Genomic DNA, 24,129 nt, shown 5'->3' with positions numbered 1-24,129 from the left:
ACGTCAATATTTCTGAATCGGTCTCATATTTCAATTAGCAAGGTAAAAAATAAAAACCTTTCTCAAACCTAACCGGGTCAGGAGAGCGAACGTCAAAAATACAACTCACTTTTATTGACCAAGTTGTCACATTCAAAACAGTAAACTTGTTTTAACTTTCCTAAGGTCTAAGATGACTAGCGAACTACCGGGATCAGGACAAACGTGAGCGTGGCCTATATCAGGGTTGCCAACTGGACATATTTTATGTCCAATAGATATATTCCTGTGTGCCGGGACGTAATGACATAATAGGGCAAAAAAGGGACATATTTTTGTAAAAACAAAACTATGTCATTTTTCACCAAATCAGTATTGAAACTACTTGTCTAGCACTAAATTTACTTAACTACTCATTTTCTGCTAATTTTTTTTACAAACGTTATTATTTTTCAGAGTTGCTTGCTCTTTCCCGCAGACAACTATTTGTAAATACTCTTGAAATTCTTTAAAAGTTTGTATTCTTTCATCTATCAACGATTTTATTTATCCTTGCTTTTACGCTACAGTCAAGATAATAGACAAGCAGGCACCTTTTTAGTTAACAATCGCTTCCGGCTTCCAATAGTCAGGAAAAAACATCTATCTATTTATCAAGTATTACTAACTGAAAATGAAAAGTTAGTAAAAGAAAAAAATTAGATTCTTGATGATCTGGAATCAGTTTTGATATCAATAGATGTACCAAAAAAATTAGCTTATTGTGCTGATTCCAAATATATAATATTTTTTAAGTATAGTGTTACCCATTAGTGGGCCTGAGAAAATTTGCCAAATTTTCGAAAAAGGTGAAAACACCCCATAAAAGTGAAAGAATTTTAATGGAAATCACGCCATTAGATTCGGCGTATCAGAGAACCTCTCAGTAGAGGTTCCAAGCTCCTATCCATAAAAATGAAATTTTATAGTGTTTGCCACAAGAAGCATCACGGATTCGTGTTTATTTGTTGTTGTTGTTTTTTTCAGGGGTGATCATATCGAACCAATGGTACTAGAATTTCGCAAGAGGGCTCGTTCAAACGAAAATTAAAAGATCTATTGTCCTTTTTAAGTGACCAAAAAATTGGAGGACAACTAGCCCCCGTCCCACGCCCTTTTTTCCTGAAAGTCGTCTGGTTAAAATTTTGGATAGCCATTTTGTTCACTATTGTTGAAACGTACGATAGATATGTCTTTGGAGATGACATGACCCCTCAGAACCACCAGAGTAAGGGCAGTAGGTTAGGAAATTTGCCCATTGTTTACATATAGTATTTGTTATAGGGAAATATACCCACATTTTTCAAGGAAGGAAGGAGATCTTCTGGGGATGGATTTTCTATGGGGAGAATTTCCCATTGGGATAGACGTTTCTGGGCATGAAATTTTCAGGGGAAATTAAAATGGGGAGAATTTACCAGAATTTGTATTCAGAATGTTTGTTATTTGTCTTTTTTCTCGTTGTTGATCCCATTGTACATATAGAGACATTCTGAGGGAACTCTAAGGGGGAAGTTTTCACCGGAGTTGGAATTCTCTTGGGATCTATTTTTTTTTGGGGGGGGGGGGGATTTTCCACGGGAGAAATTCCCATTTGGGAATTATCACCAGGAGAAATTCTCCATGGAAAATTTCTGGGGGATAAACTTTCCAGGGGGGGGGGGTATTTTCCAAACAGGGATAATTTCCCAATGACCTTAAAAAGGATCAGATACTAAATGATTACAAGTCTTTCTTCAAATAAAAGTACGGTAAGGAGTATTTTTAAGGCAGAATCGTTAGCATACAATTTTCTGGGAAGGATTCGCAGCAGGGACGGAATTGTCCGGGGGTAACTTCCCGGCGGAAGAATTTTACATGGGAGGAACTTTATATAGAAGAATTTTTCGTGGGGAAATTTTCCACAGAGGGGGTGGATTTCCTGGGATTATCGTAAAAAAGATCCCTCCTCAATACCCCCTCCCTACGCTAATGTTCGACCTTTTGTATAATTTTTTAAGAACTATTCTTGAAACACAAGGGCCGTGCCACCCTTGGAGTAAGCCTCCCCCCCTCCACCCTTGGTGGGGAGGGATGGAGCCACTCCCCTCAACACACGTATTGTTTTCTCTAGATGCATCCAACAGAAATTTTGAAATATAAATTTTGTTAAATATGGTCCAAAGAACATATAACAATACCCTCAGCGTTTACACAACCCCTAAGAGCCCTGGGACAAGGGTTGTAAGTTATGCCCCGGTGGCATATAAGGTCTTATGGGATGGGTAGTCATATAAACATCAGGTGGGGCTCATTTGATTGAAGTTTAGTATCCTTTATAAGAGTCAAAAGTGATTTGAGGGCACCCCCCCCCCCCGCGCCTACTAGTTCCAAAAACAAGCATCCAATCAGAATTTGTAGACATCTATTTTGTTCAGCATTGTTCAAAGGCCCAGTAATTATGCCTTTGGGGATGTCACCCCCTGATTGAAGGGCAACCCAGCTTACCTAGCGCTTCGCAACGTCGCTCGACTCCTGGATTGTGCCTTATGACATGCGCAAGAAATACTTTGATATGCAAAATGCTTTAAAAAGGAGTGAAAATGCTGACCCTCATGCCGACCATGCCTGTCAAGCAGAACTCTCGTAAGAAGATGAGCCTTAAGCTCTGACAATTAGCTTTTTACTGTTTATATGTTTTTATAACTTTTGTGCTTTCAAACTAATTCATTTTTTATGGATGAACTAAATGAATCTTTTTCGTTTTCATTATATTCGATGTTAACTGATCACTTTGAAGGAGGTTTACAAGTTGTAAAAAAACTAGTTTCTGAGATTTCAAGATGGACATATTAAGGACATATTACAGACAAAATATGGACATAATGCAACATTAAACGTTTTACCCTACAATGTAACCAGTATAAATAAACAGTTAGAAGGCAACGTGTTTCAAAGAAACATTAGGTACAAGCGGCCCCTTCCAGGCATGAAATGGAAGAATAATCTTTCCGTGTTGTATACAAATGCTGATGTACTTTCAAACAAACTTGACGAACTTTATTCTTTGGTAAATTTTCACAAACCTGATATAGTTATCGTGACTGAGGTGCTCCCAAAGCATTGTCTCAACCCCGAAGCACATTTCCTTCAACTGAGTGGCTATAATGTCGTGTACAACAAGCATTCGAAAAGGGGGATTTGTATTTATATTCCGTCGTCATCTAAATTAAAATATGCAGAAGTTGATGTTTCGTTTACTCTGGAATTAAGTGAAGTAATTAATGTGGAAATTAAGTTGCCAGGGATATCCCAAAATGTGAGGATTGTAGGCATATATATCGAAGCCCTTCCAGAAATGAATTTAGTATGTTAAATGAAGATCGTCTGCTGAGTTATCTGTCGTACCCTGCGTCTGTTTCCTCAAAAATTCTTGTTCTTGGTGACTTTAATGCGCTCGATATTGACTGGTTATCCCAAGCTATATCAGGGACGGACCAGAGTTTTGCTTTTAAACTTGTGCAAACCTTACAGGACAGCTTTCTGCACCAGCATGTTGTGGATCCCACAAGACTCAGAAGCAATTCCACTCCCCATGTACTGGATTTGGTGATCACAAAATCTCCAGATGACATACTAGACCTTAAGATGCTGCCACCTCTAGGTAGAAGCAACCATGTAGTTATGTCTCTATCAATGAATGTAAGTGCAACGGTGAACTCATGTTCTAAACTTTATTACGATTACAGCAAGGGTCGTTACGATGAAATTCAAGACTTTATCAGTTCCGTTTCTATTGTTGAGGAGCTTCAGTCTAGTAATGCGGATAAGGATGTTGCTTTTGAGTTCATCCGAGAGGTTATAAATGATGCATGTGAAAGGTTCGTTCCATGTTATTACTTAAAGAAGGTTCAAGAAAAAGAAGACGCCTGCAAAAATTTGAACTTGATGCTATTAGTGTTAAAAATAAACAATGGATACAGTATATGTTGGAAAAAAATTAAGGCTCGTGGCGTGCGTATAAAAGGGCTCGGAATCACGCCACTCGTTCACTACAGGGTCTCTACGCGTCAATCATTACTAATATTCGAGGGTGTCCAAAGAAGTTTTGGAAGTGTGTTAATAGAAATAAGACTGACTCCTCAACTGATTCGTACATTTTTGATGACCCAACTACAAGTGAATTAATAAGTGATGATCAGAAAAAGGCTGATGTGTTTAAACAAGTGTTTTCGTCAGTTTTTGTAAATCCAAATGATGTCCATGCATGCAGTCCATCCCATTTTACCGAATTTGTTTCAGCAGACAAAGTGCCCTTCGATGACTTTGATATTTCTTCAGAGCAGGTTTTAAAAATTCTCCGTGACATTTCCGTTCTCAAGCTCCAGATATAGATGGTATTTCTAACACTTTTCTTCAGAAGACAGCCACGTGTTTAGCTGAACCTCTTGCGTTTTTGTTTAACCAGTCTTTTGAGTGGTAAATGCCCTGCAGCGTGGAAAAAAGCGGTCGTAAAGCCACTCCACAAAGGAGGATCTAAATCCCAATTTGGAAATTATCGTCCAATTTCAAACACCTTAATTTTCAATTTTTTCAAGAGTTCTTGAAAAGATTATTGTATATCAGATACAGGATTACTTCAACCAAAATAAACTATGGCATCCGTCACAGCATGTTTTTAGAAAAACAGGTCATGTAATACGCAGTTGCTAGATGTTGTAAAAGATTTCCAAAATATGGCTGATCTCAGTTCCAAGTTTGATTGCTTCTACATTGACTTTAGTAAAGCATTTGACAAAGTTTCAATTAGTTTGTTGCTTGAAAAATGTGAAAAGTACAAGCTAGGTAGTAGAACTTTGACATGGATTTTAGATTATTTATCAGGCCGTTCCCAGCAAGTTATAGTCGGTAGTGCACTTTCAAGTGAGAGTCCGATTTTGAGTGGGGTGCCACAGGGCAGTTGTTTGGGCCCAGTGATATTTTGTTTGTTTGTCAACGATTTGCCTGAAGTAATTCGTCACTCCACTGACAAACTGTTTGCAGACGATATAAAAATTTATAAAAGTGTTACCTCCCCGGTAGATGTCACCCTTATTCAAGAGGATCTGAATGCCCTAAATGATTGGTGTAAATTGAACTCCATGTTTGTAAACCATCAAAAATATTTTGTACTCCATTACTTTTCGAAAAGCTTGACTTACCATTACCCCTAAAAATATAATAAAAAAATGAATCTTGGTCATACACCTGTTTCATTTGCAGATTCAGTAAGGGATTTAGGTATCCACTTTGATAACCAGTTGAACTTTCACAAGCATGTGTCAATAATTTCACGAAATGCTAATTACAGTCTGCTTCGGATTAAGAGAAGTTTCATGAAATTTAACCTTCACACTTTTAAGACACTATACAAGACAATAGCACACCCGGTGGTAAAATACTGTTCCTCTGTGTGGTATCCTACATGGAAATGTGACTCGCAGCAAATTGAAAGGGCTCAACATCGGGCGTCAAAGTTTGTGCCATATTTGAGCCATTTACCATATCAGCGTCGACTGGAGTGTTTGGGACTTTCTTCTCTGGAGTTTCGACGGGATAAAATTAACCTGATCAATACATACCGTATTATGAAGGGTGTCGATAATGTGGACTGGGCTGGTTTTTTCAAACTTAGTCATTACTCAGCCACTCGACAAAACTCGTATAAACTGTTTCAACCACAAGTGCTCATGAAAATAGGTAAATTTAGCTTTGTTAACCGTGCAACTAAACTTACGAATAGTTTACCTGATACCGTAGTTCCTACGCAAACAGTGCAATCATTTAAGAGTGCTGTTGTTGAAACTTAGTTCTATGAAAAACAGTTTCTGTAATATAGTTGTTGTATAGCTATTTTTTATTTATAAATATTAATTTTATTTTATTTCTCTTTTTGTGTTTTGCAGTGTTTGCTGTTTGAGCTGTTACTTTTTTGTGTTGTTATGCGACAAGCCTGTGGCTTCCTCCTTTATTGAATAAAATAAATAATTTGGCTGAAAAGGACACATTTTTGGATGCTCAAGGGACATATTCATTGACGAGAAAGTCGGTAACCCTGCATAATATACGATCATTTTAAAAAACTGAAATGTGATTAAAGGAAAGTAGGAATTATGGTAGATTCTGACTGTATTCCATCAAGAGGTATATCAGAATAAAAAAAGAATCCAAGTTAAATAGCAAAAGAGATAGGGAAAATTGTAGACAAAGATTGAGACTTTGGTAGCTCATTTAAATTCTGAAGTGTAAGGTTTAGGCCTGTAAGCCTATGAGGTAATGGTAAATTTTTTTTATTCATATTATTGAGTTATGAATAAAGTAAACATACCACTCGATGCCTTTTTTATGCTATTTCCAAGTATAATAATCATTTTTGTCAGAAATGAATTTTACCCCTACCCCCTATTTATATGGACATCCACCATATGGCTAATATGGAAGTTAAGTTCATTTTTGATGCAAATGGATGTTATATTTAGATTGAGGATGCAATTCTAGTTATATGTTTGCACATTAGGGGGGTGGGGGTATATATTCTGTGAATAGGCTATAGGCCTATAGGTTCTAAGAAAACCATGAATTTCTTACAAAAACTGGAAAAACAAGGAAAAAATTGAATATAAAGGCTCTCCTCCTGCAAAATGTGTTAACTAGGATTATTCTCCATATTCTGGAGTAAGAATTGTCTTCTTAATATGCTTCCTTATATCCAGCTGGACTCCTATACTTAAAATACTGGTTGGCCAGTTGGCTAATTTAAAGATTTGTATATATATACACTGTCAAATTAGCCATTACCTTAAATTACCTTAAATCGCACTTGCCAGCGATAAGGACGAATCCTGTAGACGCCGGTCAATGATGATGGTGGCTCAGCTCATCGGGCACATTCCAAACTGTGCGCCATGGCTTGCTGCACCAATCTCTGTCAACAGCTGACTTGAAGGCTTCAGTGTTAGGGGACATGACTGCATTCTGGCTAAGGGAATTCCATAAGCCAACCACACGGTTGGAGAAAAATTTGTTTCGCAGCCTCGTATTAGCGCATTTCCATCTTGTGGTATATTTGGAAAGAGCATAAAAAAGGTGGTAAAATTCTACTTTAGCTATCTTTAGCTATCACCTCCCTTAATGTGCAAATATATACCCTGAATTGGTATATATAGTGGTGGGGTAAAATTCGTTTCTGACAAAAATGATTATTATATTTGGAAAGAGCATAAAAAAGGCAGTAAAATTCTACTTTAGCTACTTTAGGCTATCTTGGAAAGGGGTTAGGTTAGAAAAATGAAACTTACAAGGATAGGTCTACAGGCTAATGTATGTCCCAGGAAGGTATTTTGAAGTACCTGCCTCCACTCCTTCTCCCTCTAGAGGATCCTGACCTTTGATGACCTTTAAAAATCTGTGTGTTATAAAAGTGAAACCTTTCAAAATAGATCTTCTGCTTAAATGAAGTACAACACAATTAATTTTAGCTTCACAACTTTGCTCAATCCCAATTTATAAGGTTTTAAAAATATGCCTGTACATTACCTAAATTTTGAAAAAAAAACAACATTAATATGGCTTAAAATTCTACTGAAATAACAGGAATTACATTTTCAGAATTAAAGCCAGAGAAAAAGAAATGGATAACTGGAAATTAAGGTAAATATTGTTTAAATTTTTACAAAAACTTTATTACACCATGTGAAAACTAAATTTTTTCACCACTAGATTTACCTAATCTCCTTAACAAGTATATTATTATGTTAAATATTTAAGCCATATGCAATGCTACCTATTTTTAAATGGGCTGAATGTTAATAGTAGAGCATAATTGCAGATACACATTTTTAAACCAAACCTAATCTTGGAATATAGTGTCCAATCATGGACACAGGGTCTTACAGCTCAAATGAAATATTTCAGTCACAGACAAGCTCACTCATGAACATATTCAATCCCAGACAAATATTATGAATTAGAATAATTATATTTAAGTGGGCTAGATAAGGGTAGCTTTTGCATAAATTTGGATATAGTGTTATCCAAGATTCTAGACAGCCAACTCCAGGTATTCTAGTCTTATTTATCCTAGTGGATCATTAGTAGACTTTTTTTTTGCAATACATTATACAGCCAGAGTTGATTTCACTTTTTTGTGATATGCTCATATCTTTTGAGACATCAATTATGACTGACTTTACTGCATCATCCACTCTGATAGGGCCTCTTTTTCTTTATTTGTATTTATTTCCACATCAGACAAGGAATGTATTATGATTCATTTTGCTACTTTGAGACTTGAATAACAGGAATTGCCCTACTATCTCTTGCAATGATGTCCAAGACAAGAAACCAGCTGTCCATGTTGAAGTTGGGTGCATTTTAATCAGAATATTTGTCCAAGAGTAGGTATTATCCAAATCCAAATACTGGGGTTTTCACCCTAGTGTACCAGTTAAGAAAATATTTTAGACTTTAAATAAAGCTTTCCCTTACAGTGTATGAAACTCATGAAGTATACACCATTCGAAACTACAGGCCCTGCAGATGTTAAAGTTACAACTTCTGTGACTTCTAGATAATAAACCAGTCCCAAAAGTAATTATGCATGCAAAAAATTTCTGTAGTTTTTGTTAATAATCCAGTTACAATTGAGTGCATGCCCCTCAGCTGTTTTTAGAGGCCAGGTCTTGTCCCAATTTAAGAGGACATAACATACAACACTTTCATATACAATGCTTATTTCTGGATTTGAATTTCCATCCTCTTGCATAAAGGTATTGGAATTTGGGCTGAAACAGCTGATACATAGTAGCAAATGTCATTAATATAGCTATCACTTATGTGTATAACAGATCCCAGAAATTTGAAATGGTCTACAATATCTGACTGACTCAGATAAAGTGTGAGAGAGGCTAGATGCTCTTTATTTGTCATCATTCTAGTATTTTATATGCTGACTGTCAGGATCAAAAGTGTGGTAGTTTCAATAACTATATTATTATTTAAATTTATTAGCATTATTAGCTCCCTGGAGGAGTTTCCAACTAGGGCCAGTATTTTCCACATGATTGAGCTCAGTCCTGCTGAAGTCAGGGATGACTGGTACTTCTTTAGATCCATTTATTTCTTTATGATCCAGTCAATAAAAAGTTTAAGAGATTGGGAGAGAGGATGCACCCTTGTCTGACTTCAACATTGATGCCAGATTAAGATTACAGTTTAGCATTGACTTGGGTGTAATTTCAGTTGTGATTTTGGTATGTTTGTATTAGATGTACTATACAATTATGAATTAGGACAATAGAAAACATTTAGAAATTGTTTCTATTTTCTTTTAACAAAAACCCTCAAAATCCAATCTTTGGACTGTAAAAATGAAGCCATTTTCTTTAAAATAATACAGTTTAAGTTGTGAAAATTTAGCTTTGAATACTTGCAAAAAAATTGGATGTTAATCAATAATGTTTAACAAAAACGTTAGAATGGGCAAAGGAAGGGGCTCTTTTCTTGAGGTGAGTTGGATGGGGGGGGGGGGTATTTGAAGCCTCAAAAGTCTTAGGTGCAAATTGCCAACTTCTAGTTAGGTTTCATGTGCATATAGAAGGTGTGGATACTAATCTCTTGATATCCCCTTATTCCAAGGAGTATCTTTAACTAATCTGTAATGTGGGTGCTAGAGAAAGATAGCTCCCCTCTTATTTTAGATTTTTTTTTCCATTGTGACTTGAAAAACTACATTTGTATGCTTCTTGGGCAAAAGGAGTGGGGGAGGTGGGGGTATCATGAACACCATCAGAAAATTCCCAATGGTGGCAAGTCTACCAGGAACTTTGTTTTTACCAAGATTTAGATAAAAATATTTTTCTTTTTCCAGTCTTTATACATTTTTCGATGTATGTGTGTGTGTGTGTGGGGGGGGGGGGGTAATCATTGCTCAGCCCACTTGAAGGTATTCATGGGCCCAAATCCCTATGAAATAGATTTCTTCAAAACATTCCCCTCAAAAGCTGTGGAAATGATGCCCCCAAGATAAGTTTTCATATTTCATGCCCACTCCCTCTTGAAATTTTTTTGATTGGGTTGTATTTCAGGATGATTATCATTCTTGATACATTGTTAAGCAAATATTAAACTCTAATGTGAAGAATGGGGGTTGAAGGAGGGAGTAATAACCTTTTGCTAAAGTTCTTTACTCTCTTTACATTGAGATTTGTCCCCCCCCCCCCCTCAATGTGCTAAAGAACAAATGCTCAAACATAATGGCAATTGAAATGGAATAAAATATATCAATCGCAATTTTTCAGGAAAAATAGAGACTATTGATGTGCATTTGCTTTAAACAGTAGATTCAGTCATTGACTAGTTAACACAAGAGAATTATATCATACTTTTTTGGATATTTTAACTTGGATACTTGGCAAATTTTCCATTGACTATTTTCAGCTCTACCTTTTTTTTTATCCCGCCCACTGTCATCAGTCACTGCTAGACATTCATACACAGAAGGTGTGCGGATGTATTGAGAGAGAGATTTTGCTTTTTTTTTAATTTTGTCATTTGCCAAAGCTATGCAAGTGGGAAACCGGGCGTTTGCTCAATTTAAATATTACTAGCTGTGGCCTTGCAAAATTACGTGGGTGATACCTGTCAAAGATGATGGAAGTAATTATGAAGTTTGTTGTTACAGAACTGTCAAAATTAAGATAGTAACGTCCGAGAATATATGGGCTTACGCGGAGAAATATGAAGAAGTGCTGAGAGATGGCAGAAAAAATGTCCAGAGAGCGATAAGGCTGTGTACGGAGGACTCAGAAGGTTTAGCCGGGGATTTATCTGAGTCGGTTAACTTGATGCAGTCAGAAATTGTTAACCTTTGTGACGGCATACAGGATGAAATTTGTAGGAGATTGGAAGAGCAGTTCAGTAGATTAGGGAGTTCTCCGGTGACACAGATTAAGTCAGATTTTCTTGATACTGTTACGCAAGCTGTCTATGAGGCGATCGATCTACAATTCAAGGGTAAATTTGAACTGCTTGAGAAATCACTTGGCAATTTGCAGGCAAGAATTGTTCAAAACTGCGCAAAGCTCCAAAAGCTTGAAACTAAGCTGGATGATATAAACCAGTCTTCTCTTCTGACTAAGGTCATTGTATCTGGGATACTCTCCCGCACGTGATTTGCCTCACCTTGGTGAAAAAGTATTAGCTTGACTTAACAGTGAAATGGGACTCAATCTTGATAAATCCGTTGTCAAGGGTGCAAGGCGTTTGGGAGGTACCTCGGAAATAAAAACTCCGATTGAACTTACATTTTTTACTGAGGCATCTGCAGTTGAGATCCTGCGCAATTGCAAGAATTTGAAAGGTACCCGAATCTATGTAAATAAGGCTCTAACCAGGGAAAGGCAAGAAATCTACAAGCTTGCGCGCAATAAGTTTGAATTGAAAAATGTATGGACTTTACAAGGTGTTGTGTATGTCAAGTGCGGTTCGCAAATCATTCCGTGTAAAACGATTTCCGACGTAGTTCAGATTCGCAATGTGTCATATGAACCTGTCATCTAAACTAAGAAGCTGTGAATTTTTCTTTTCTTTTTTTGTTCTTTTTCAGTGTTTTCTTGATTCTCGTTTGAAATTAGATGTTATTCTAAATTCAGCTACCAGAAGTGATAAAGATATGGCTTATGTAAATAATCTACCTGAATGTGATTATTCTTCAGGCGAGTTTTTATTGGATAAAACAAAAAGTTGTGATTTTCCAATCCGATTGTTACATGTAAATGCCCAGGGGCTACAAAGTGCATTCAATGAACTGAAGCTCTTGCTTGCATCTAGTCCTATAGACATTGTTGGAGTTTGCGAAACTTTTTTGTCTGCTATTACACCCCTTACAATGTTAGATCTACCTGGGATGAAGTGTATTTTGCGTACAAGGTGTCAGAATGCGAGAGGAGGTCAGATGTTGTTTATTCGTGATGACTGGTCTTTTAATATTCTCAGTGATTTTTCTGTATCTGATGAAGGGTTATGTGAGACTATTTTTATTGAAGTTGTAACTTTGGTCTGTAATCCTTTTATTTTCAGGTCTGTTTATCAACCTCCGTCGGGTAATCCAAAAAGATTTTTTGAAGTTTTTTAACTGCTGTCGAAAAATCTGGAAGCGTTGAAAAAACCGGTTATTATTTCGGGGGATTTTAATTTTGATCTTTTGAATCTCGATGTTGGAAATAATAAGGAGTTTTTAACTATGATGTTGTGTTCTAATTTTCTTCCAAGTATTTCTCTGCTGACAAGAGTTACAGCTAACACAGCTACATTATTAGATAATATATTTTCTCTCCTGTTTTATTTGATGCTGAAAAATCGTCAGTAATTTTGTCTGATATGTCGGATCATTTTCCGGTGAGTGTTCTTTTAAATTTAAATAATAGTAATAAACAACATCGAGATTCAACAATGGATAATTCAAAAAAGCAATATAAATGGATTGATTGTAAAGTTCTACGTCAGTTAATTGGTGACCATGATTGGAGTTCGGTTTATGGCTCAGATGACGCAAATGCTGCGTTTTCAGATTTTATTGATCAAATGATGCGACTGCAGGATCGGGCTTCTTCAACACGAGTTTCACATGAAAAGTTTGCGCAAAAATTTGACCCATGGATTACTGAAGATATTTTGACATCGTTAAAACATAAAAATAGAAAATTTAAGAATTATTTAAAATTCAGAGTTAATAGGAATAAGCTAAATTCAATTATCAGACATGAGAAGAGAAAATATTATAAAGAGAAATTTTTGGAGTATAAATCGGATATGAGAAAAACATGGCAATTGATAAATGAAAAGATGCGTCCTCATAGTCGTAAGAATACTAGTGTTAATTGCCTTGTTTTAAATGGAGAAAATGTTACAGAGCCCAATGAAATTTTAAATGCTTTTGGAGATTATTTCAGTAATATTAGTTCTAGACTTGCATTGACTATGAATATGCAACTGAATTCTCCTTCTGTTCCAGTTAATGAGCAACATGCAGAAAATTCGTTTTCTTTTTCTGAGATTAAGCCTCATGAGATTGAAAAAGTTATTCTGAAGCTTAAACGGAGTTTTTCTAAGGATGAATATGAATTTTTGGCTCAAACTATAAAGCAAATAGCGTCAAGCATTTCACCTTTGTTGGCACATATTTTTAATCTATCACTTATGCATGTGTTTTTTCCTGATCTTTTAAAAACAGCAAAAGTTATAGCATTACCTAAAGCTGAGAGTTCAACTGACCCTTCAGATTATAGAGGCATTTCTCTACTTTTGGTTTTCAGCAAAATTTCGGAAAAACTTGCAAATAGTCAATTACAAAAATATTTATTTGATAGTGAGATTTTACACACGTCTCAATACGGTTTTATAAAATGAAAGTCAACTGAACTGGCAATTCATGAGCTTTTACTAAATATTAATGATTCACTAGATGATGGTCAACATGCGTTGGCGATTTTTCCTGATGTCGCAAAGGCGTTTGACACCGTAAATCATTCGTTGCTTCTTTTTAAACTAAAGTCTTATGGGTTTTCAACACAAGCTGTTAAATTTTTTTCATCTTACCTTTATGGGAGACGACTAGATTGTGTTGATAAATCTCGTGATCTCCGTTCAGAAACATTTCCAATTAATTACGGAGTGCATCAGGGCTCTGTCCTTGGGCCTATTCTATTTATTTTTTTTATAAATGATTTGCCAGAAGTTTTGCCTCTTTGTAAAATTATAATGTTTGCTGATGATGTAGTAATTTATGCTTCTCACCGGGACCTATCAGTTCTTTTCCAGAACCTCGAAAGTACGTTACTAACTGTATCTGATTGGTATTCAAGGAATTTACTAGCTCTTAATGAAAAAAAAATGCCAATATATGTTATTTTCGCGAACTGGATCAGTAGTGTCAGATACGTTCTCTCATTTTTTGAATGGTATTGAATTAAAACGGGTAGATCAGTTCAAATATCTTGGGATTATTTTAGATGAAAATTTGTCGTTTCATAAATATCTATAAACACTGTCGTTAAAAATTTCCAGAAATATTGGAATGCTAAATCGTCTTCGTCATTTCTTTCCTAAAGCTATTCTAAAATCTATTTATTATTCTTTTGTCCACCCATATTTTCTCTTTTGCATTTTGGTTTGGGCATCTACCTTTTCGTCTGTTTTCAAATCTCTCCAAATACTTCAGAATAAAGCAAAGAGGATTCTTTTTAATGTTGATTTCAGAACTTCAGTTAGACAGCTATATGGGACTTCAGGAATTTTCTCTTTGGACCAACTTCATTTAATTTCTATCTCTAGTATTTGTCACAATTATCAATATAGTAATTTACCTGTAAATTTCTCCGGCATTTTCTCTACTAATTCTCAATTTCATAATTATCCTACTACGCATCGTTCAGACTTTTCGTGCGAAATTCGCCCGACATCGAGAGCGGGATTCAGCATCCGTCACACTGGCCCAAAAACCTGGAACTCAATTCCAGCATCAGTTCGAGAATGCAGCAACAAGCGAGATTTTCTAAGACTGGCGAAGAAATATCTTATGACATGCTAAGCATTTTGTTCATTGGGGTTTTCTTTTTTGTTGTTGTAAAATTTAGTTAGAAAATGGCTATGTATTTTCGTCGGCAATATTTTCAGCGCTAAAGTATGCCACCAGGCATGTGCGCTGTTTTGTGACATTTATTTATGTACGTGTTATAAATAAAAATATTCTACTCTACTCTACTTTCAGTCTTTAAAGAAGCAATTGTTAAATAAAACACTTGCAATTGCTCATTAACTAAATTTGATGCACTCATAAATGTTTTCAGTAAAGTACTATACTATCATAAAGTAAAGAGCAGGGCTCAAGGAGGGGGGCAACCCTCCTCATATACAGAATAATATCTCTTTGTTTCAAGTTTTAGTGTTGCTCTTTAATTTCTTTATTTATTTTTTTTTACCTTATTTCAGGATGTTGCTTTTTGACACCTTGCAAAAACTACTACTTGATGCATCTTTTTTAAGTGGGAACAAAAAAAATTTGGTCAACAGTAATAAAATATATCTAATATTTTTAAAATAAAAACACTATTTTATCAGTGAAAAATATGCTTCAATTTCTGAACAGGAGTATTTATACAAAAAAGAGAAAAAAGATTAATCCTTGAACAAAACAAAAGAAAGCAGAAATATACAAATACAAACCAGTTCACAAGAGCTTCAAAAATAGTTGTTGCTCCAGAGAACCAACATACACTGGTTGAATGACTAAAACAGCTAACCCTTATTTAAAAAGAGGGAAAGAATAAAAGATCTCAGAGTAGAAGAATTGTCAAAAATAATACCATAAGAATTATGGTCTATATATTATAAGCAACCTATTTCTGGAAGTGTTTGATTGTTCAGTACTTGATAAAGCTGTTAAGTAAAAACCTAATGAATATTTACTAAAAACTATTCACATGGTTATTTAAACCCTTCTAGAATCGTTTAAGAATACCTTTACAACACTGATGTTGCCTACTATTTGTTTTATAGGGTTATTAAATTTGATGTGTTAATGACTCAATTGTTTCTTAAACCTCTAAACGAATTATTTTGCTAACTCTTGTGACTGAATTGTTTTACTAACTCTAAGCGAATTGCTAACTCTTCTTCTTTCAGATGTTTTAAGGAATTGTTTAATTATTTTCACTGTTGCGACTCTCCTTAGATCAGGATCATTGCTTGGAGGTTTCATTTTTGATGACACTGAAGCAATCATAAACAACAAAGATGTTTATGCAGAAAAACCATGGACAAATTTACTTTTCAATGATTTTTGGGGAACTCCACTTTCAAACCCACTGAGTCACAAATCTTACCGTCCACTAGTTATATTAAGTTACAGGTATTATATTGCAATAATATCTTCCCTAATGGCTTGTTTCTTATTCTATATTAAATAAAAAAAACAAGTTTTTTTTAACTGAAAGTAAGGAGTGACATTAAAACTTAAAACGAACAGAAATTATTCCGTATATGAAAGGGGCTGTCCCCTCCTCAACGCCTCGCTCTGCGCTAAAGTTAGACTCTTTCTCACAACTCTATTTTTTAAAACAATAGAAAACTTTAGTGTAAAGAGTTAGGCGTTGAGGAGGGGACAGCCCCTTTCATATACGGAATAATTTCTGTTTGTTTTAAGTTTTAATGTTGCTCCTTACTTTCAGTTAAAAAAAACTTGATTTTTTTATTTAATTTTTGAACGTTTTTGAATTACTGCAGGTTTGGATTTTGGCTCACCCTACTTGAATAATTAAAACAAAATTTGCATATTAATTATGCTTTGATTTATGCTTTGTTTATGTTGAGTTATCTGAAGGACCTTAATTAAGGCCGTGAAAATGTTAAACAGCCCAACCCAAGTAGCTTTTTTCGGGCACCGATTTCAGCAGCTCAATGAGCAAATGATAACGGTTCAAAAAGAATGCCCTTTGCACAAGATTTTCAAAACTAAACATCATGGACACCACCAAACAGAAAGAAGATAAGTCAACTGCAGGCTATCAATAGTTGCATGATTTATCTCAACTTGTTATTTAGTTTTTGCATTATTAATATTAAGATCTTTTATTGTTAAAATTTTCATTTCTCTAAAATTTTTATTGCATTAAAAAGTTTTTAATTAAATTTTAATTCCAATCATTATTAAATTATGAAGTTCTTTTATTGTGAAATATTTAATGATTATTATTTAGTCGTTTTGATTTGGAAGCGATTGAGGATTTCTTTTTTTTATGAACATGATGAAACTCTGCTGTTTTTGTAAATTGGCACCGAAAACCAGAAAAGTTTTCAAGCTCAAATCGGCGCCATTTTTATTAGAAATCGGCGACAAAAAAAAGCGACGTGTGCCGAGTCTATCTTCCGAATTCCTTTTGGATTCGACATTTACATTTCGCCCCAGATGGACAGTCAAAAATCAACATCTTAGGCAATCTATTTAGACAATCCTACAAATTTTAACCTTTCTTTCTTTCTATCCTCCTTAGAGACACTCAGAAAATGAAAGAGGAATTTCAGATGTTAGTCGTATGCTAAAAAACTTGTTTTTCAAATATTTTTAAATTCACTGGCTTTAATGTGTACTTTTGTCCTCCTTGAAAATTCGGAAGAGAAAGAGAAATTTTAGATATTAGTTATAAACTAAAAAGTTTTTTTTCAAATATTTTGAATTCACTTTCTTGAATAAGTACTTTCTTCCTCCTTGGAAACTTTGAAAAGAAAGAGAAATGTTGGATATTAATCTTATGATAAAAATTTGTTTATCAGATATTTTAGGATTCACTTCCTTGAATATAAGTAGAATAGCCAATTCCCAGGGTGTTTTTTCACAGTTGAAAAAAGTTTGAAGGAATTGGAAGCTAAGTCTGCAAATCAAGACTTGAGTATTGAAAGCTATGACAGTGATGACAGTGATCACTGATGGTTCTGAAGCATGGGCGCTCTGAAAAACCAAGGAAGATTTGCTAGATGTTTTCCAGAGAAATTGCATATGGATTGTTTTTGGTACCCCACAGACTGACTGCATCTGAAACATTAGGTTGTACGAAACGTGTGGGTCAAACCTTTCTTTCTAGGGCTATAATGAGAGAAATGTTGAAATGGCTAGAGAACGATCTGCGGATGAAGGATGACAGATTGCTAAAGATTGTCCTTGTCTGCCAACTGTCGAGGGCCAAACAAAAAGTAGTTCATCCCTGGCTGGGGCAGGAGGATGGCGTAAGGAAAGATTTAAGGGAAATGGGGATTTCTTGGGAAGGTGTAAAGATGGAGGTTTTGAATAGATTAGGATGGTGGAAGAGCGTGTGTAGCTGGGTTGGCCTCAGGCGGCTTGGTGTTGCAGTGAGTTGTTAGTAGTAGTAGTAGCATTAGTAATTCTTAGAACTGCTGTCTATAATCAACCCCCAGAAAATGTTGTTTGGACTCTCGGTTGTCAAAACTACTTTAAAATATCCCTCTTGGAGACTGTATAATTCAATTCTGTTAGGGAAAAATTCACGTCTTATTGTCTAAAAGCTCCTTTAAGGAATCCTCGATCAAAAAGATCAACACTCATAGCTCCCTGGTTAACATCGGGAGTCCTTAAGTCAATAAATAGGAAACAGAACTTTGGAAAGAGTACAAAAACAGACAAGTGATACTAAATTAGAAGCATTTAAGTTGTACTGTAATATGCTGAAATCAATTATTTGGAGAGCTAAAACAGTATATTTTACAAAGAGATTTGTTGATTGCGCTGAGTTGTGGAAGAAGGAGGAAGAGCGTGTGTAGCTGTGTTGGCCTCAGGCTGCTTGGTACTGCATTGAGTTTTTAGTAGTAGTAGTAGTAGTAGTAGTAGTAATTCTTAGAACTGCTTTCTATAATCAACCCCCAGAAAATGTTATTTGGACTCTCGGTTGTCAAACCTACTTTAAAATATCCCTCTTGGAGACTGTATAATTCAATTCTGTTAAGGAAAAATTCACGTCTTATTGTCTAAAAGCTCCTTTAAGGAATCCTCAATCAAAAATATCAACACCTATAGCTCCCTTGTTAACATCGGGAGTCCTTAAGTCAATAAGTAGGAAACAGACCTTTGGAAAGAGTAAAAAAACAGACCAAGTGATGCTAAATTAGAAGCATTTAAGTTGTACCGTAGTATGCTGAAATCAATTATTCGGAGAGCTAAAACAGTGTATTTTACAAAGAAATTTGTTGATTGCGGTAAAAATATAAAGAAGACATGGGACTTTATTAAGGAAGTTAGTCGGCCATCCAGAAAGCTAGAAGGCCTCCCTAAGTCTCTTATGGTAGACGATCAACTTATCACAGAAAAAGGCCAAGCACTACATCATATGAACAAATTCTTTGTGGAGATAGGAAAAAAACTGCTATTGACAAAATTATAATTTTGACAAAATTTCTGCTAAAGTAATTAAATATATCCTTCCGTCGATTATCACCCCACTTTGCCTTTTGATTAATAGGTCATTTCAACTAGGATTATTTCCCCAACGTCTTAAATTGGCACGTGTGATAGCTCTCTTTAAAGGAGGTGATCGTGAGGATCCTGGGAACTATAGGCCGATCTCTCTTTTGTCAGTATTCTCTAAGATAATTTGAAAGGCCAATGCTAAAACTTCTGGTGAGATTTCTTGAAGCAAATTTTTTTTTTCGTCAACATCAGTTTGGGTTTCGCGCGAAGTATTCTACAGAACATGCTTGTAATAAACTTCTTCAGTTTATAAGACAATCATCAGATTCTAATCTTATTCCTGCAGCTATTTTTCTTGATGTAAAGAAAGCCTTTGAGAGCTTTACACACAAGATCCTCATTGGTAACCTTTCTCATCATGGTGTGCGTGGGGAAGCATTGTCTTGGTTCTCTTCATACCCCCCTGACAGATATATCGCCATAGAAGATACAGACAAGGAAGTTCCAATTGAATACAGAGTACCCCAAGGTTCTGTTCTTGGGCCAACCCTCTTCCTGATCTATGTGAACGACCTCTACCGACTTCTTAACACCCCAATTACCAATTTTTGCTATGGATTGTGTCAAAATTGTTGCTCTCAGACTATGTCGGCGTCCACATCTGATAGTCGAGAAGAACTGATAGCATTTGCAGATGACACTGCTCTAGGTGCTGCAGCTACGGATGAGTCATCCCTTATTCCAAAGCTTCAAGCAATGACTCAGAAGATACTCAATTGGTTTGACATAAATCAACTAGCTTTAAATGTAAAAAAGTCGCACCTTCTTATTTGTTCCTGTGCAGGTGTGGGCTGCCCCACAATTACTCAGCTTCCTACACCAAGAGGCTCCATAAGTCGCCCCCCGGATCGATATGTGCGATTCCTGGGAGTTCTTTTGGATGAAAATTTATTGTTTAAGTGGCACATTCAAGTAATTAGAGTGAAAATTTCCCGTGGACTTGGAATCATCCGTAAATTAAAGCGTTTATTTCCTTTTCCTATACTCTGTCTTTTATATTTCTCTCTCATTTTCCCTTATATGTATTACTGTTTGTCTGTGTGGATGTCTACATTTCCTTCTGTACTTACTCCTGTTCATGTTCTTCATGAAAAAGCCTTAAGAGTTCTCCAGTCGACTACACACACTCTTGTTGATCTCCTTAAGATTAAAGATATTTATGTTACATCTCTATCTTCGTTGGCATATCAATTCTTCCACGGAGATCACCCATGTTGCTTTTCTGGACTACTTAAACTAGTAGGGGAAGTAAATTTGTATACAGTTCGAAACTGGGAGGATGTGATGATTCCGGCTACTCCCTTGGTTCGTTCAGACTTTGGTCTGGTCGTGACTGTGGGACGTGCCTGTAACTTGGTTCCTCCTGAGATTCGTCAGTCACGGACACTTGGCTCCTTTAAGAGACATATGAAAAGTTTCTTATAAGGTAAAAATTAAATAATTTTTTTGTTGTTTTATGGTTTATTTCTTTGGGGGGGGGGGTGGTTGTTTTGTTTTGTTGGCGTTGGATCCTCGATGATGTAGAAAATGTTATTTTGTTATTTATTGTCGGGTGATAGTAGGGTCGCTGTTTCGTGTGGTTCGTGTGGTAGTATTGTTTATGCCAAGTTTCAATATTAGTTATTTATTCTATGTCGTTTCCCAAATAACGGGACATTGAGCCCTTTGGGATATTGTTTTTGTTATTATTATTTATGGAAAAAAATCGAACTTGAACTTCTTACAGATGTAGGGCATAGTTTGGGATCAAATCCAGTACCCCTTACGCCTAAACGATTTACCCTATTGTTTCCTGCAATTTACCATTCCTTGAGGGGAATGAGGATGGAACAGGCAGCTTCCCCCTCTGTTGTTCATAAAAGGCTGGTGAATATTTTTAAAGTGTCTTAGGAGAATTTTTTTTTTTGATATTTTTCATAGTTTTCAAAAAAATTGTGTTTTTGTTTCCTCCTTGGGGGCTCAGGAAGAACAAAGAAATGATAGATACGAGTCGTAGACTAAAGATTTATTTTCAAACATTTTCGAACTTTCCTCTTCCTCGGGACTCGGGAAACTAAATAGAGATGTTGGATATTAGTCATATACTAAAAACTTGTTTTTTTTTTTCAGTTCCTTTGATTTAATTATTTTTGGCCATTGCACGTCGACGAGCCTTCTCTGATGTTGGTACTCAGGGAAAAAAAACTTGTTACTTACTGTTAATATTACCATCATTGGTTTCATTTTACAAGGACTACTATTATTTTGCATAATTAATCAGCTATAATTGTCACTATAATTAAATAGTTTTTCAGGCTGGATGTTGTGCTTAGCGGATTCAACGCTCTAGTTTTTCACGCCGAAAATGTTTTGATGCATGGTGTAGCCTGTACACTTTTCTACGTTGTGCTAAGATCTGCTTTGCCCTATAATGTATCCTTGGATAGGATTTCTTTCACTGCAGGATTGATGTTTTCTGTCCATCCTGTCCATACAGAAGCCGTAAGTTAACGAAATTCAACTTGTAAATATTTAACATTAGATATACAAAATACATCTTAAGAAATTGAAGAATAATTACAATACTTTTTAAATTATTTGTGACTTCAAGGTCAAAGAGAAGACTAGGAATAATCCTAGTTGCTTCTATTCAAAATTGTTCTCCTTGTTATGACAATTGTTTAGTTGAATATGAGTTTATATAATAGTCCCGTGTTGTTTTTGTGTTTTTAACATACATGTATTTTGCGCTATTTAGAATCAGCTTGACGGTGGATAATTCCCCCAAAGAGCCCAGTACTGTTGCTACAGAAAGCTTAGTCAGTCCAATGATGTTGCAGCCAGTCCAATGGCAAAGTCTGAATTTTTCTATCTGCTACATTTTACGAAATAAAACATTATATTTACAGGGGCATAAACAGACTCCTACGACTTTCCACGGGCAAAAAAAAACAGATGATATAATAGAATTACAAAACGTACTATCTACTTCCCGCAGAAAACGGAATGGCAAAAGACGGAAAGTAAATCACGTTTGAAGAACCTAGGGATGAAATTGTGGTTCTTTATATTAGCGCACGACGCGTTAGGGCACCAGGGAATGTAGCCCACGCTAGTACAATAACCAAGAGAACTTGCCTATAATCCACTATTATAGGCTAACACCTTTAGCCTATAACTGCCAGTCCATATACTGGATATTAGTATGCCTGAAATATCCTGAATATAATAAGAGGTTTTTTCATACTATTAAATAAAAAAAACAAGTTTTTTAAACTGAAAGTAAGGAGCGACATTAAAACTTAAAACGAACAGAAATTATTACGTATATGAAAGGGACTGTCCTCTCCTCAACGCCTCGCTCTTTACGCTAAAGTTTTTTATTGTTTTAAAAAATAAAGTTGTGAGACAGAGTCAAACTTTAGCGTAAAGAGCTGTAATTTCTGTTCGTTTTAAGTTTTAATGTCGCTCCTTACTTTCAGTTTAAAAAACTTGTTTTTTTTATTTAATTTTTGAACGTTTTTGAATAAATGCAGGTTTTGATCTTGGCTCACCGTACATGAATAATAAAAAAAAATTTCATATTAATTTACTTTTATTTAGTTAAATGGCTTTCTCGAAACTTGTTTAATTTTATTTACGAACGTTTTTATTAGTAATAAATATACGTATATGAAAGAGACTGTTCCCTCCTCAACGCCTTGCTCATTACGCTAAAGTTTTTTATTGTTTTAAAAAATAAAGTTGTGAGACAGATTCAAACTTTAGCGTAAAGAGCGAGGCGTTGAGGAGGGGACAGTCCCTTTCATATACGGAATAATTTCTGTTCGTTTTAAGTTTTAATGTCGCTCCTTACTTTCAGTTTAAAAAACTTGTTTTTTTTATTAAATTTTTGAACGTTTTTGAATAAATGCAGGTTTTGATCTTGGCTCACCGTACAGGAATAATTAAAACAAAATTTTCATATTAATGTACTTCTATTTAGTTAAAGGGCCTTCTCGAAACTTGTTTAATTTTATTTACGAACGTTTTTATTAGTAATAAATATACGTAGCTTACGAATTAACTTACGTAACGAACTTCTATATTCATATATTTTTAATTTGTTTATTAGGGGATTCGCCCCCTAGTCAATACCTTGCTCTTTAAGCGAAAGTTCGAATTTTGTTCCAATTCTTTAAAAATGACCGCTTAATCACAAAGGCAGTTAATTAGAATAAATAGCTCTTATGAAATTACTAATAAATCTTTGGCTTAAAGAGCGAGGTATTCACTACGGGGTGAACCCAATAATATATGTAATATTTTCTGTTCGTTTGAAGTTTCGATGTTGCTGCTATTGCAGTTGAAATACTTGTTTTTTTATATTAAATTTCTGATCTTTTTTAAATAATGCTGGGAAGTCCGGCGTCCCCTTTATAGCAATGTCCCTTCCCCCATGAAAACTTCATTCATGGAAAGATCCTCTCACATACCCCCTGACCCTCCCCTCGCCCCCACGACCAGGAAAAATCTCCCCTGAAAACGTCTGTATGCTTCCAAATAACCAGTACTATATGTTAACATAGGGTAAAATTCATAAGTTTCAGCCCTCCCCCCCGGGAATGTAGGGGGATTAAGTCATCCTAAAAGACTTACTTATTATATTTTTGAACATGCTGAACAAAATGGCTATCTCAAAATTTTGATCAGGTGACTTTGGGAAAAAATTGAGCGTGGGAGGGGGCCTAGTTGCCCTCCATTTTTTTGGTCACTTAAAAAGGGCACTAGAAATTTTAATTTCCATTCCAATGAGCCCTCTCACAATATTCTAGGACAATTAGGTCGATACGATCACCCCTGGGGAAAAAAAACAAAAAAAAAAAAACAAACAAATAAACACGCACCCGTGATCTTTCTTCTGGCAAAAAATGCAAAATTCCACATTTTTGTAGATGGGAGCTAGAAACCTCTACAGTAGGGTTCTCTGATACGCTGAATATGATGGTGTGATTTTCATTAAGGTTCTATAACTTTTAGGGGGTCTTCCCTCCTTTTTTCGAAAATCAGCCAAATTTTCTCAGGCGCCTAACTTTTGATAG

General features: G+C 35.5%; 1 protein-coding gene across 2 annotated transcripts in view; it reads left to right on the top strand.

The window, feature by feature from the left end:
• Positions 1-6,113: 6,113 nt before the first annotated feature.
• Positions 6,114-24,129, top strand: part of Tmtc4 (Transmembrane O-mannosyltransferase targeting cadherins 4) — a 123,932-nt gene continuing 105,916 nt past the window's right edge. For both annotated transcript variants that reach the window (XM_089094727.1, XM_089094726.1), the window contains exons 1-3: positions 6,114-6,180; positions 15,718-15,943; positions 21,364-21,550. In XM_089094727.1, coding sequence (XP_088950853.1) covers positions 6,150-6,180; positions 15,718-15,943; positions 21,364-21,550 — 444 coding nt within the window. In that variant the 5' untranslated portion in view covers positions 6,114-6,149. The remainder of the gene's footprint in view (positions 6,181-15,717; positions 15,944-21,363; positions 21,551-24,129) is intronic.

Source organism: Artemia sp. Qi Xiang Cuo, chromosome 9 (genome assembly GCF_049724085.1).
Source record: "Artemia sp. Qi Xiang Cuo chromosome 9, ASM4972408v1, whole genome shotgun sequence".
Lineage (NCBI taxonomy): Eukaryota > Metazoa > Arthropoda > Branchiopoda > Anostraca > Artemiidae > Artemia > Artemia sp. Qi Xiang Cuo.
The sequence above is the reverse complement of the archived record's forward strand: the minus strand, read 5'-3'. Positions and strand labels throughout refer to the sequence as shown.